This window comes from Chaetura pelagica, unplaced genomic scaffold, assembly GCF_000747805.2.
Source record: "Chaetura pelagica isolate M959 unplaced genomic scaffold, ChaPel_1.0 scaffold2, whole genome shotgun sequence".
Classification (NCBI taxonomy): domain Eukaryota; kingdom Metazoa; phylum Chordata; class Aves; order Apodiformes; family Apodidae; genus Chaetura; species Chaetura pelagica.
In genome coordinates this window covers 1,847,053-1,861,215 of record NW_009952796.1, presented here as the reverse complement: position 1 = coordinate 1,861,215, position 14,163 = coordinate 1,847,053, and the positions used below count along the sequence as shown (strand labels likewise).

Genomic DNA, 14,163 nt, shown 5'->3' with positions numbered 1-14,163 from the left:
CAGGTGGCAAAATTTAGGACATTGCTCCAGTCTGGTGTTTTGCAGTTCATTATAAATAACTGTCCTTTAGCTGAGTGCTAAAATTGTTAACCTCAGTCTTGAAATCTCTGGAGTTCTTCATGTCAAAGTAGAAGGTAGCATTTAATTCTTTGCTTTTGGTTTTTTGAAGCCATTTATTTATGTATTTGTTTTAACTTGTGCATCTATTCACTTTCAAGGGTTCCTGGAACTGCATTCAAGTGTTTTCAGTGGTGGCCTGGAATTTGAGATCTCATTCAAGTTTAGAACAGATCAACTGAATGGATTGCTTTTGTTTGCTTACAATAAAGATGGCCCAGATTATCTTGCAGTAAGTTCAGAAATACAAATAATTGTATTCAGGTACGAGCGGTAAGCTTTGTATGCTAAGATATACCCAGCACTTAAAGAAATTTCAAGCCATAAGTTATTTTTGTTTTACTTGTTTTGAATTGCTGTACACAGCAGTGTAAGAGGAGTGAAAGGACTACAACAAATGCTCAGTATAAGTTGCCTGTGTTATTTATATCATAAATAAGAAAGATATCAATATATGAAAAGCAGATTATTCTCTTTGCTGGATTAGAAGTGGTTAGAAGAGATGTGTATGAAAAGCTTTTGCTCATTCCTGGGGAAGTATAGAGTTAGCAAATTTTCCAGTTTTCATACTAGAACAAAATAAACAGTAAATAAAAAAGTTCATGATGGAAATTGTCTGATAGCCAAAGAAAGCTTTCTTTAAGGAATATGTATTTTTTATAATCAATAGGATTTCTTCATTTTAATTTAAACATAGAGACAGAAGTTAGTGGCCCAGTCTGATCCCATCTCATCCCTAGCACTGTTTTTCCCAACACTGTAGAGGAAACTGCACAAATCCTGTGTTAGGCAAATTTGTGAGATAATGCATATGAACTTCCTTTTCAGTGTTTGCTAAATAAGACTGTTTTATGCTTCTATTTCCCCTAAGCATTTTGAATGTAATTAGACTGTAGCCACCATTGCTTGATGGGCCAACTGTTGTTTACTACTTGCACCAACTAGTAGGTATTACATTGAAAGTAATGTATCTTTTTGGTTGGTCCAAGAAACAATAATTTACATGTAGAGATTTTTTGAGGGTATTGTTGCTTTTTGACCTAATCTGCTCTTTCTGCATTTGTATTTAATTTATTTTATTTATTTATTTAGTGTCATGCAGCTGTTTTGCTAATGGCTGTCATGTCACAGCCTGTTTTATTGCATAGCATTATATCTAATGTGCCTTTTCTTTTAAACTTTTGACCTAAAAATGTATAAATATTTTTTTTCTCCTTTTCAGGACAACTATAAATTACTCTATATTTACTTTTTATAGTACTGACTTTTCCAGCAGACAGTTGTTTCCTGGCTTTTAAATTCTGCTAGACCTGATTACTTCCTTTTTTTCAAGAAGCCTCAGTTGAAAACTATAATGAGTTACAATAAAAAGTCTTGCTAATTACATGTTATTACTTTAGTTTTGCCCTGAAGTAATGACCAAGACCATGAGCTACTAGCATAAGATGCTGTACACATGGCCACTGTCCCACCTTAAAAGAACTTGAATGTGTGTAATTCACAGTCCAGGGGTACTATTTTCATGAGAGGCATTCACAGGGAGAAACATGGGGCTTGGGCTCTCCTGGAAATTCTTCTGGTATGTGATTCTCATTTTATTTCTATTGCTCTGTGAAAGACTAACAAATGTGTCAATGTGAGAATAACAAATACGAGAAAATTGCTTCTGACTATAAAGGAAAAAGGGGACTTAGTAAATTGAAAATGCAGCACAAGGTAGTTAAACAGAACACTTTTCTACTCATACTTTCAGATTTCTGGCAGGTTTATATTTATATTCTTTTTAGTGCTGAAAACTGTAATTAAATTATTTTCTTAGCACTTGGTCTAAGTCAAGTAAAATTGTTGTCATGTCACTTTACTTCTGACCTCAACAGCTCCATAGCCTTAAGATGAAGAATTTTAGGATGATTGTATGCATGTTTTTCCAACCCTTGTGGCTTTGTGTTCTACGCATACTTAACGATGACAGAAGGGTTTCCTGTGCACTTGAGCTCATAAAAGAAGGTTAATAGAAAGTGAAAATGAGGTGTGTAGCATGTTGCACATGAGCTACAATGTCTTTGTTAGGAGCTTTGGTCAGGAGACACTTGCACTGCAAAACAGATTAGAAGCTATACCACTTACCCTGAGTGCCAGTGGTGTTCCCTGGCCCTTCCCTCTGCATAGGTCACAGCTCTCTTATTAGCTTTATATTTTTTTTAATTACTAAACTAGACACGTGGCTGGCCTGCTACCAAACAGCCAAAGACTCTTTTTTGTCTTCAGCCCAAGAAAATATTACATCCAAGAAAGGTGCTCTTGGTAAGGGTCACTTCTTCCATGCGTTCCATGCCCTGAGAATTAACTGAAGCTAGAGTTGTCAATCTGATTCTCTTTGGGCATAATAATTATGAACAAACTGTGTCCAGATAAACTAGTATGAGCCACTAGCTCTCACTCTGGCATGTGTTTCCTCATGGGTTAATGACTGGAAGAAGGTCCTGTGACTGCAGATAGCATTTGCATTACTCATTTTGATGTTGGCCACTTCAACATCATCAAAAATCTAAGCACTGCCAATCGTATGTGTGACAGTGGCACTAGCCCACAAGACATTGTAGCTGATGAAGCTTATGCTGAATTCAAGCGCTGATTTGCTTCTGCAAAGCTACAAAATAAGAAATAAGTCCTGCAGAAGCTTTTTCAAAAGAATTGCACTCAAGTAGCTGCAGGAAGTGAAATAACCAGTGTCCAAGATGGATGCATTACCTGTGGAGGAGCTAAGGAGGGGTGTGAAATAAGTCTTTTGGGGACTCAAAGTAAAAATATTTTCATTAGCAAAGAAGTGACTGGTACTCATGTTTGACTTCCGAAGATGATATTAGTATTGGTCATCAGCAGTTTCCCTCTGGTGTAAGGAAGAGATTAGTATTCTTTTTCCATTAAAGAATGACTGATTCTGAGGCTATTGAGGGATCTGTGTTTTGGCCTCTGCCCTTTGGCTGCCCATTCTGAACTGCATTTTTGGTTTAAAGTGATGATATATTTTCCAAGGACAAGTTAATAAAGAAACCTTTTTTTAAGGCGGACCCAGAATTTTATACAAAGCAGACAATTTACCTGAACCTATTCCCAGTACTAGAGAGAATGATCAATCTATGTGGGATCTGGCTGCTTTTTTTTTTTTTTTTTTAATCTTCGCAATGCAGAGCAGATCAAAGTAAGCAGTAGTCCTCTATCTTTTGCTGCATTTGGGCATTCTAAGTGTCAGTCCAGGTCAACAGAAAAAAGCACAAGCATCCTTCACTGCCTACTTGAAGACTGTGCCAAGATGAGTAAATTGGAAGAAGGATGTACTGGGTAGTGACCCTGTGTCAAACACCATGCCCTCTCTCCAGCTTCCAGGTTTGGCAGACTTGCTGGCATACAACTGTAGTCACGCAGCTGAGATGCTTTCTTCCCACCAGCACAATGTGCTCCATGTTAATTCTTATCAGTGAAGGAAACTGGTAGCTCACCCAAGCATGATCTGTCCTTCACTTTTATTCTACAGTCCTTAGCTATGAAGGGCTATGAACTCATCGAAATAGGAAAAGTTGTGGTCCCAAAGAAACAAATAAACAAAATACCCCTGTCTCATGAGCAATCAGACACTGTGCACACTGGAATAGGACCTAGATTGTCTGTGACATTTAAGTACAGAGTTCTTTCTTCAGTATGGGTGCCTTTTAAGGAAATGCAATCCAATTACAAATATTGCAATTTAAATATTATCAGTAACCTGAATATGTTAATACTGGTGAAAAGGATTTATATTAAATCTGTAGGGTTCACTTAATAAGATTTTCCTAAGGAATCAGTAATGCCTTTTTGTGATTGTATCCATATTTCTTAACCACCAGTTCATCACTTAAGTGTGTAGTGCTCTATACCTGCCAATTTGCAGTCTCAGCCCACTTGCTTTCCGTTCAGTTATGATAAAGAGTCTGCCAGTAAAGCATTTGGAAACTTATGCAGTGAAAAATGTGAGTAAAATTTATTTCTATTAGAGAATTAGCACATTAATCTCAAAAAAACACATACAAAACCAATTATTTTCTTACAAGATTTAGGAGAACAACGATGAAATACAGAATCAATGTATGCTGGAAAAATTTGAAACTGAGTTCATCAGTGAATTAAAAAGACCTTAATCGAGCCTGACATTTCATTTCCTTATTATCTTGTTACATTCTTCTAAAAAATAAATTGATAGATAAAATACTGTTTTTTTCATTCTCAAAAAAACCAAACCAAAACAAAACAAGAAAGGAACACAAAACAGTGCTGGTCCATTGTCTTTTTATTTAGTTACATTACTGCCAAAGTCAGTTGTCAAAACCCCAGAATATATTTTCCTTCATTCTGCATTAACCAATACACCATGTTTAGCATGTTTTATGTAAAGAATTCTATTTTAGTTTCTGCTATCCTGAGGACAAAAATGTCTTGTTCATTGATCTTGTTAATTGACTGCCTTGATTATTATTTTTTTTTAATAGCTGTGTCTGTTGTTGCTGCGTATGTGATGTCTCTCTAAAAACCTTTTTTTCTGTCTTAAAATATATAGATTGAACTGAAAAGTGGAATATTAAACATCTTTTTAAAAACGGGCATTGTCTTTATACAAGTGGATCTCTGGTTAGGACTCTCTTATTGTGATGGAAAGTGGAACAAAGTCATCGTGAATAAGGAGGGCTCCATAGTTTCAGCAAGCATGAATGAACTGAGAGAGCAGACTCTTGAACCCCGTGTTCAGCAGCTGAACATAAACTCACCCATCTACATAGGAGGAATCCCATCTGAGATTCAGAATTTTTATAAAGAACTGGGGTTAGAACCAGGTAAGGTGACAACAGGGAAAACATATTTTTTTCAAAAACTGGTGTCATGCCCAAGGTGGACATTCTGCTGCTGGTAGTGTAAATCCATGAATATATAACATTGTTTTTTTCCTCCCACCCGTTGTTGTTTAACTACCAGTTATCCCTACACATCTAGCTTCAGATCTTTTCGTAATGCTCTAAAAATTCTTCCAATGCAGTGATATCTGAACCAATCTTACACGTGGTAGAGGAACTAGAAAGCAGCAAATGATAGATAATCTGAGATGCCCAAGCAGAGAAAGCCAGTTCAGATATACTTGTTTTACTTGATCAACTTGTGTCACTTGCCAATCTGGATTACAAAAGCAGTGGAAGAGAGTAAACATAGCTTAGGTTACTGTAACGAGGCTGAATGCAGCCACGTGGAAGAGTTTTATTAATTTTTAGGCAATACTGATTCTGGTCTAAGAAATTAAGAGAGTATAAGTCCCTGAATTTGGATTTTGGCTACTTTACCGTGATGTTTTCCATGTTATCAGGAGGGTGAGAGATGGTCAAATTTTCAGTTGTCACTGTGGCACTTCTGTTTGGAAATAGGTCAAATTCCTAGGGAAAAGAGAGAAGCGTTAATTACAGTCTGATACTAATGGCTTCCACTGAAGGATCTATTGTATGAAAAGTAGTCAAAAAGTGTCTGTTAAACTTGGTTTATGGTTTAGGTGTGTTTTTGCATTACTTCTGAAGCTATTACTCAGTCATAGTGTATTTTTCAGATAATGTGTACAAATAAGTAGCAGGCTCTGAATGCTTGAGCTCACACTGAAAGTGTGCATTCAAGTAAGCTCTGAAGAGCTACCTTGAAGCTTTGCACTTTCACAGCTATAGAATTGTTCAAATCAAATCTATGTGCTAGCATTTACAGATAGCACAAAAATATTTTTTAAGTATTCTTCCAGCTGTAGATATCACATATATTACGATCTTCCTTCAGGTTCTGTGTGCATAATATTTATGGCCCAGAAGAGCTAGCCAGTTGTACCCTGTTCAGTGTTGGCTCATAGCAGATGGCATAGCCTCGGAAGTGTATGCATTCACAATTCCTGCAGCAGTTCTTCCTGAACGAAGAATCTAGGGCAAAATAACATCTAAAGTGAATGTCTGAAGTGCATATTGAGGCACATCAATAAACACCATGTGTTTTTTCATTGATGCTCCTCAGCACACTGTAAAATAAGATGGCTGCTGTGAATTTCTGCTGCGGCAGAAAAGGACCTAGGGGTTCTAATTGACAAGTGGCTGAATATGAGCCAGCAGTGTAACCAGGTAGCCAAGAAAACCAATGGCATCCTGGCTTGTATTAGAAATAATGTGAACAGCAGAAGCAGAGAGGTGATTGTCCCCCTGTACTCAGCACTGCTGAGGCCGCACCTGGAGTTTTGGGCACCTCAATTCAAGAGAGATATCGAGGTGCTGGAGCGAGGACAGAGGAGGGCGACAAAGCTGGTGAAGGGCCTAGAGAATAAATCTTATGAAGAATGCTTGAAGGAGCTGGGAATGTTTAGTTTGGGGAAGAGGAGGCTGAGGGGAGACCTCATCAGTCTCTACAACTACGTGAAAGGTCATTGTAGAGAGGTTGGTGCTGGTCTCTTCTCACAGGTAATTAGCAACAGAACAAGAGGGAATGGCTTCAAGCTGCAACAGGAGAGATTTAGACTGGACATTAGGAAACATTTTTTCACAGAAAGGGTGGTTAGACACTAGAACAGGTTGCCCAGGAAGGTGGTTGAGTCACCATCCCTGGATGTGTTTAAGGGTTGTTCGAATGTGGTGTTTATGGATATGGTTTATGGGAGAACTTTGTAGAGTAGGGATGATGGTTTGACTCAGTGATCCCAAAGGTCTTTTCCATCCTGAATAGTTCTATGATTCTATGATTCTATAAAATTTATGTTCAGAGCATATGAAAATAAAAATGTTCTTTTTTGTTCCTATATGTAGATGAGCAAGAATAGGTATTACAGCTTTGAAACATACTTTTATATACTACTATAGTCACGTAATATGGAGACTTTTCAAGTTTAATAAATATTTTTTGAATAAAGTAATATTGTTTTACTCACAGCAAATAAGGAATAAATATCCTTTTCCTCCCACTCCACCTCCATGTCAGTTACAACTTTAAGAAATTTCAGCTAGAGTCTATGCGCTTTATCACATGCCACCCTAAGAGGTCAAGATGGAGGGGAGCTGGCAAGAATGTTCATGACAATTTGTACTGTCATTACTTATTTTGCAGCTACGTGTGAGTAAACAAGATTACTTGGCTGACATCAGTCATAAATATTAAAATAGTGATAAATACAGCTAAAAAGATACTAAAAATAATGTAGTAAAATAGGTTATACAGTATGTGTCTCACTGCACGTTAAATAAGTGTTTACTTTGTCTAATGATTAAGATGCTCATGCAGACTGGGACTAATTCTTTCTTCTGCCACAGACTGGGCATTTAACTGTGGAATAAGCGTTTAGCTTAAATTAGGATGTATTCATTTTAAGGAGCAATTTGTCTAAATTCCTAGCATTGTGGAGAGAGAAGTTGCTTTAGAGGATGATTCAATATGGGTGTCCACCTTCAGTGTCCTTTCTTTTCACATGAACTATGTATGAATATTAAATTCAGGTGGTTAAGTACAAATGCTACCCTAACCTGCCATCTTCCAGTAGTAAAGGCAATAAAAGTACATCAGATATAAGTAGAATGTTTTTACAAAGCTAAAAAAGAGCACTGATCTGTGAGAGGCTGATTTTTAATTTACACAATTAATTTTTCAATGGACTGATGTCTTCAATTTGGTTACTGTTTACTCTGGTTTCATGTTAAACACCAATATCTGTACTCGGATCTGAGAAATATTTTGGATCAATTTATCAGTTTCTTCATGAATTAGGTCATAGAACTAAATAGAAATTTGAGCAACTGGATCCTAAAATTTTGTAGTGGTGTTATCACTGTAAGTAACTAATTTAGCATATTTGTAATGTTGGTAGGAATGTTACACACACAGAGAAGTGTATATAGATATATATAAAAAGAAATATAAAATGAGGTTGCTTAATTTTTTTCTCATAAATTATCAGTTTGGGGTTATGTTTTTTACAACATAGAAGTTATATCGCCATTATGATAAACTGATATACCTCTGTGATCTCCTGGATTTAATTGTATTTTTAATCTACATCTTCTCAGTTCTACTTCTTCTTTTCAGTTTGGGGAAGACTGTACATTAACAAAATATTAGCAAGCAGCAGAAAGCTGATTTTCAAATTCAGAATCACTTTTATGGTAATAATTTTAGAGAGAGAAGTGACAGAAGAGAAAGCAGAGAGCTGTTTCCTCATGGGATGGAATTGATAACAATGAAAGTATGTTTCAGTAAGGCAGGAACTAAAAACTAGAGTGCCAGGAATTTTTACCAGCTTAGTATCTTGAAAGGTGGGAATGGATAGTCACACTGTAAGTGAACATATTCACATTACAGTCTTCGATGCTGAAAGTACACAATTGAAAGGAACAAAAGTGATTCTTAATAGTGACTGAAGCTCTTTATGTGATACTAATCCCTTACTGTTTGCTAGGTTTCGGTGGTTGCATGAAGGATGTTAAATTTACACGAGGTGCTGTCGTTAACTTGGCATCTGTGTCCAGCAGTGCTGTCAGAGTCAATCTGGACGGATGCCTATCAACTGACAGTGCTGTTAACTGCAGGGGAAATGACTCCATCCTAGTATACCGAGGAAAAGAGCAGACTGTTTATGAGAGTGGTCTGCAACCATTTACAGGTAACACAGTGGCTCCTTACATGAAATCTATAATTTTGATTTTGTTCTGTATTAATGTATTACCGTGTTCAGTGTGGTGTTTTTTTTTTTTTTTTTTTTTTTTCAGTGCTGTCAGAGTCAATCTGGACGGATGCCTATCAACTGACAGTGCTGTTAACTGCAGGGGAAATGACTCCATCCTAGTATACCGAGGAAAAGAGCAGACTGTTTATGAGAGTGGTCTGCAACCATTTACAGGTAACACAGTGGCTCCTTACATGAAATCTATAATTTTGATTTTGTTCTGTATTAATGTATTACCGTGTTCAGTGTGGTGTTTTTTTTTTTTTTATTTTTCTTCTCTATCCTTCTCCTGTGTTCTTTGAAGAATACCTTTATAGGGTGGTTGCCTCAAGTGAAGGAGGATCAGTATCTAGTGTATGGAGCCGAGTTCGTACAAGAGAATCAGGTAAATACAATTTTAAGTCTTACTCATTCCCGTTTTTCATTAGCTATCTAATGTCATGTAGGAGAAAATCCCACCACAATGGTTTTGAGTAGTGTAGGTTGCATAACATGTCTGAAGGAGGAGAACTGTTTAATGCTTTGTATAGGTACCGAATTACTGTCTTCAGCTATAACGTTTTCAGGCAAGTATTTTTCATGCATAATCAAAGGTCTTTTCCAAATATATAATAGATTATGTAATAGTGTGAGAGCAAAAAACGTGACAGGGTTGAACTGCATTCATTTAAAAGAGCCAGGCATCTATGTGTGCTCCTACAGACCCATCTAAACTCATACTACCTGCATCTGCTGCACTAAGTGAAACTGTATTTTTCTATGTATAATGTAGTGGTACAAAAGCAAATGTAGAGAAAGAAGAGATACTGGGATAGCAGGCACAACCTGTGGAAAGTAGGAGGCCATGTAGTTGCTGGGGAGAAGACCATCTTGTTGAAGTTTTGGTTTACATTACCTGCACATGAGGATGCTGCTCAGTGCTGCTGTGCAAGGATTCTTTTAACACATAGCCTATAGATTGTGAGTGCAAATGTGGTAATACTTTGCAGAAAAGCAGTATGTGGCTTGTAGAGAGGGTTTCAAAGTAGGAACATAATACCTGCTGAGCCTTAAAGATGGAATTTTTCTTACATTTTATCAAAGAAAAATTAAAAGACCTTTCCTTTTTTTTTTTTTTTTTTTTTAAGATTTACAGTTCTGCATGTTTTATTTAACCATCTTTCCCTCTTTTGTAAATTGCAGCCTAATTGCATTCTACCAACATGTCTAAATAATCCTTTAGGATGCAAGATATTCAATGTACAGTTTTAAAAATTATAAGATACCCGCGTAAATACTGGACTTGCAAATGCTTTCTTCTACAACTTACTGTCATTATTTTGTGTACTACCCAGAAGAGACAAAATAAATGCATAATTTCATATAATGTGTCCGATGACTATGAGGTTTACCATAAATTTATGTTTGCAAGCTGACCACAGCATTGAGCAGCTATATGTTCCCCAGGGTTGGAGAATAATTGCACTATTTAATTATTTTTGAGTTGGTTTTGTTATGTCCCTTATGAGAAGACCATCTGGTCTACAGTACCTTACCTCACCCTATGATACACTTCAGAACTAATAAAATAAATATATTACTGTAGTAGCTGAAGTTTCCTAGAGTATCACATTCTTTTCATAAGTTCCACAACTTCCAGTTACTTTTATGCTTCACATTCTGGTGCCCTTCTTTTAAAATACAAGGCTGCATCCATATTTAGTGAAGCTAAACAATAAAATTACAGAAAAAGAGGTTATTTGATGATGAGAAAAGCAAATTATAATCGTCAGGGCTAGGGAGTCCACACACCTTTACAGTAAACTCATCATCCATCATCCTGCCATAGTGTTCCTTGGGCTTTTCTTCTGCATCCCTTGTGCAGTCATCTATGATGAAGTTGTTACTGGCCAGACCTTTATTTGGTATAGTGATATCTAATAAATAGTTAAAGGTTATGGGAAATGGGATTGATTCTTAGCAGCTATATGCATATGTGAGCTTGGCTTTTCATTTACTTTAAACTTCTTCATTTTCCTTTTCTTTTTTATGTTTTTTCTTCTTTCATTTTGTATAATACAAAATTATCAGAAGCAAAGGATTTTGCAAAAAGGCCTTACAAATCCTTGCCTTGCCCTAAGACAGTTGTATGGCATTGTGAAAATATGAAAATAAATGGAAGAGCTTAAATTTTTTTAAGTACTTTTGCAAATGAGAATGCATGTTTTCAGAAAGGCTTCATAGCTGTGGCATTCTGTGGCTTAGATATCCAACAGATAAATATCAAAACCTCTGTTGCAATACTGTCTTTCTTCATTCAGTTGTATGATTATAATGCCTGAACTTGTTAGCTGCATACAATCCAACTTCCCTCTTTCGTGAATGATGCTTAAATATGTTTGATACATTAAATGTTTTTGGGAAATCGCAACAAGACAAGAAGGAATGTTATGTAGATGGAGTTTTGATGGTTTTGAAATATAGCTTAAACTGAATGGCTCAAGATGTGCAGTCATATTAAATCAATGCTGAAAAGTTACAACTCTAATAAATTGTATTTATGCTAATGGTTGAGTCTGATTTACTGCAGCCATTAAAAGTGAAGAATAGGGGCAATAGTCTCCTTAGAACTGCCATTTTCTCTATTTTCTATTTTATCCTTCTACAGTTCCACAAAATGTGCCAACTCCCTCAAGAGTTCACAGTATAAATGGTTACAGCGTTGAGGTCACCTGGGACAAACCTGCTGGGGTCATAGGTGTAATTGAGAAGTACATTTTGAAAGCGTATGAAGAGGATGGTCCCAACGTACCCATCACTAGTGCTGAGCTTGCTGACACTAGTATGCTCACAGGTAAATGTTGTTAAGTACCAATTTTTTTGGCACATCTAATAGCACAGGATACTCACATCTCCTTTTGTTGAGCTATAAAGTATTAGTTGTCTATTTTTGTGTATCGCAGCATATATATAGTGTTTGGAAGGGTAGTATTTGGTGTCAGCATCCACACACATAGCAATGTACTGACTTCACAAAACAACAGAAATTAAGACACAACTCAAATACTAAAAAGCAGTTTTATTTACAGTGTTCCTTCCCAACCTATTGATGCTTTTGGGGAAGAATGCTTTTTGTTTGTTTCTTTGTTTTTGTTTAGTATGTGTGATTTTTTTTTTTCCTTCCCAGTTGCAACATCCAGTTCACATAAGAGAACTCTAAATGTGGGTCCCATAAGATATTGTATGACCTGATTGTGTGAAAGCACTTGATATACTTGCCTAATGTTAATCATATAAACCTAACTGATTTAAGTGGGAATTAGCATGCATTTATGTCAATCAGATACTTTGCTACAAATCACTGGGATGTGGAGATAGATTGTTAAGCAATGAAAGAATCTGGGGCCTTGGATTTATAGGGTTTGGTGTAGGTTGTGAACAGGAGCTATAGGAATCATTGCACGAGATGTTTTCTGGAGTCTTAGCTTTTTAAGCCATAGGAAGCTGGTGGTTTTAGGAAGAAGTCTCTCTGCTACATAGAGAACATTTTGAGGCATCTCTTCCTGACAGATAGTGTGAATCGGGCTTCCTGCTCTCTATTAACAGAATGATTTTGCTGGCTGCTATGAAGTTGCCTGAGAAGGGAGCACATTACAGACAGCAGACTGAATTATGTTAGGTGATGACTAAAGGGAAATAGTTAAAAAATCTTGCTTCCATTGTAACAAACTGTGACCAGTGGATTTTTCTATATACTCGCTAAAAATAATGATATAATTCATAACAACTACAAAAGTGCTAATGACATAATGCTCAAAGCTGATGCTTAGGTTTAGCTCAGCTTTGGGCATTGTAAGCAACCTTAGAAAGTGCCTCTAACCCTCAGGCAGTGTGTTATTGCTGCTTTCCATAAGCCTGAGTAACGTGCTGTATGTGTTGCATTGTTTCTCTGGCATAACATACATTTTCAAACATGCATATATTTTATTTTCTTCAGTTTGAAATCTCTTGACTATTTGTGAGTAATGTGCTTACAGTTCCAAAACTGCATGGAATTTTTTGTCTTACTGTGGTTTCTTTGATGAACTTGTTGTTTGAATACTCTTCATCTGTGCTGTAAAGCAACACAAAGTAGGTTAATAGAAATTAAACACTGTATTGGAAAAAATAGTTGTTAGATATCTTATTCACAGCTGATGGTCAGAACCAACATTTTGTTAAAATTTTTTGGCATTGTGCCATGATTATGTGTCAGGGTTATGGAAAATTCTCTGCCAGACTGGACAGGTAAGAGGTGATGTACATACAGACTTCAGAAGGCAGAAGGATGGGAGATCTCTATTAAATGGAGATACTAATTGGATCCCATTTCTGTAGTCTATTATAGCAGATAGTTTTTGAATACTACAAAATAAAAGGACCAAAGAACTTAATAATGGCTGTATTCAACCATTGACCTCTCTGATAATGTCAAACTAAAGATGCTTAGATGTATGTAAGAAATGTAAGAAATATGCTAAGCACACAGTGAGTCTTCTTGTTAATACAAATTCAGCTGGTAGTTTGTGGGAGTCCTGAGCTGAAGGTTGCATCTGGACCATCACACTTAATGGTGTGTGGTAGAACTGTCTTTCTTTTTTTTAATACGTTTATGCTTTTGGCTTCTGTAGCTTTGGCAGCAAGTTCTCCAGTTCTGTATGTGCAAGGAGTGCTTCCTGTTGTTATTTGTAACTGCTATCCAATAGTTTAGTTACAAATTTTCCAGTTTTGGCAGTTGTGTGAGATACCTTGTTCATGTCCTCATGGTGAGGTCAGAGCTAAGTGAAAAAATCAATCACTGATCTTGAATTGATCTTACTTTCAGCCTGTTGATTTCAGTGAAGCCTACACAGGTGGACAAGTTACCCAGAAATATGAAACTCCAAAGAAAAGATGTGGCTTTCTCTGCTGAATCATCTGTCCCAGTTAGTCAAAAGTTAACATAAACACAAGAATCTCACCACAAGATGCTGTCCTTACTTTTCCTTTGAGTTTGCCAAGAAAGGGAAATCTTGCTTATTTTCTCCCTAATTTCAGGGAAATTTATTTAGAACTTCCTTTACTGAATTCTGTGAGAAGATGCTGCAGTAACCTTAACAGGCAGGCTTACTAATGCAAGAGGAGAGAGGAAAGCACCACAGCTTTCAGTGGGATCACTCATGAATCAAATCTGCTATTTTTCCCTCCCTCCTTCAAATTTTCACTCAGTTAAGCTTAGGCACCACTTAATCTGCTGCTTGTAAATGTATCTGAGGGCACTGACAACCCCTCCAATT

The 14,163-nt window shown here is 36.6% G+C and overlaps 1 protein-coding gene across 1 annotated transcript in view; it reads left to right on the top strand.

Moving 5' to 3' along the window:
* The window catches only part of USH2A (Usher syndrome 2A (autosomal recessive, mild)), a 393,962-nt gene that overhangs the window by 144,223 nt on the left and 235,576 nt on the right, over window positions 1-14,163 (top strand). Inside the window, exons 25-29 of the mRNA XM_009994736.1 lie at window positions 219-349; window positions 4,709-4,982; window positions 8,603-8,806; window positions 9,174-9,254; window positions 11,517-11,702. Coding sequence (XP_009993038.1) covers window positions 219-349; window positions 4,709-4,982; window positions 8,603-8,806; window positions 9,174-9,254; window positions 11,517-11,702 — 876 coding nt within the window. The remainder of the gene's footprint in view (window positions 1-218; window positions 350-4,708; window positions 4,983-8,602; window positions 8,807-9,173; window positions 9,255-11,516; window positions 11,703-14,163) is intronic.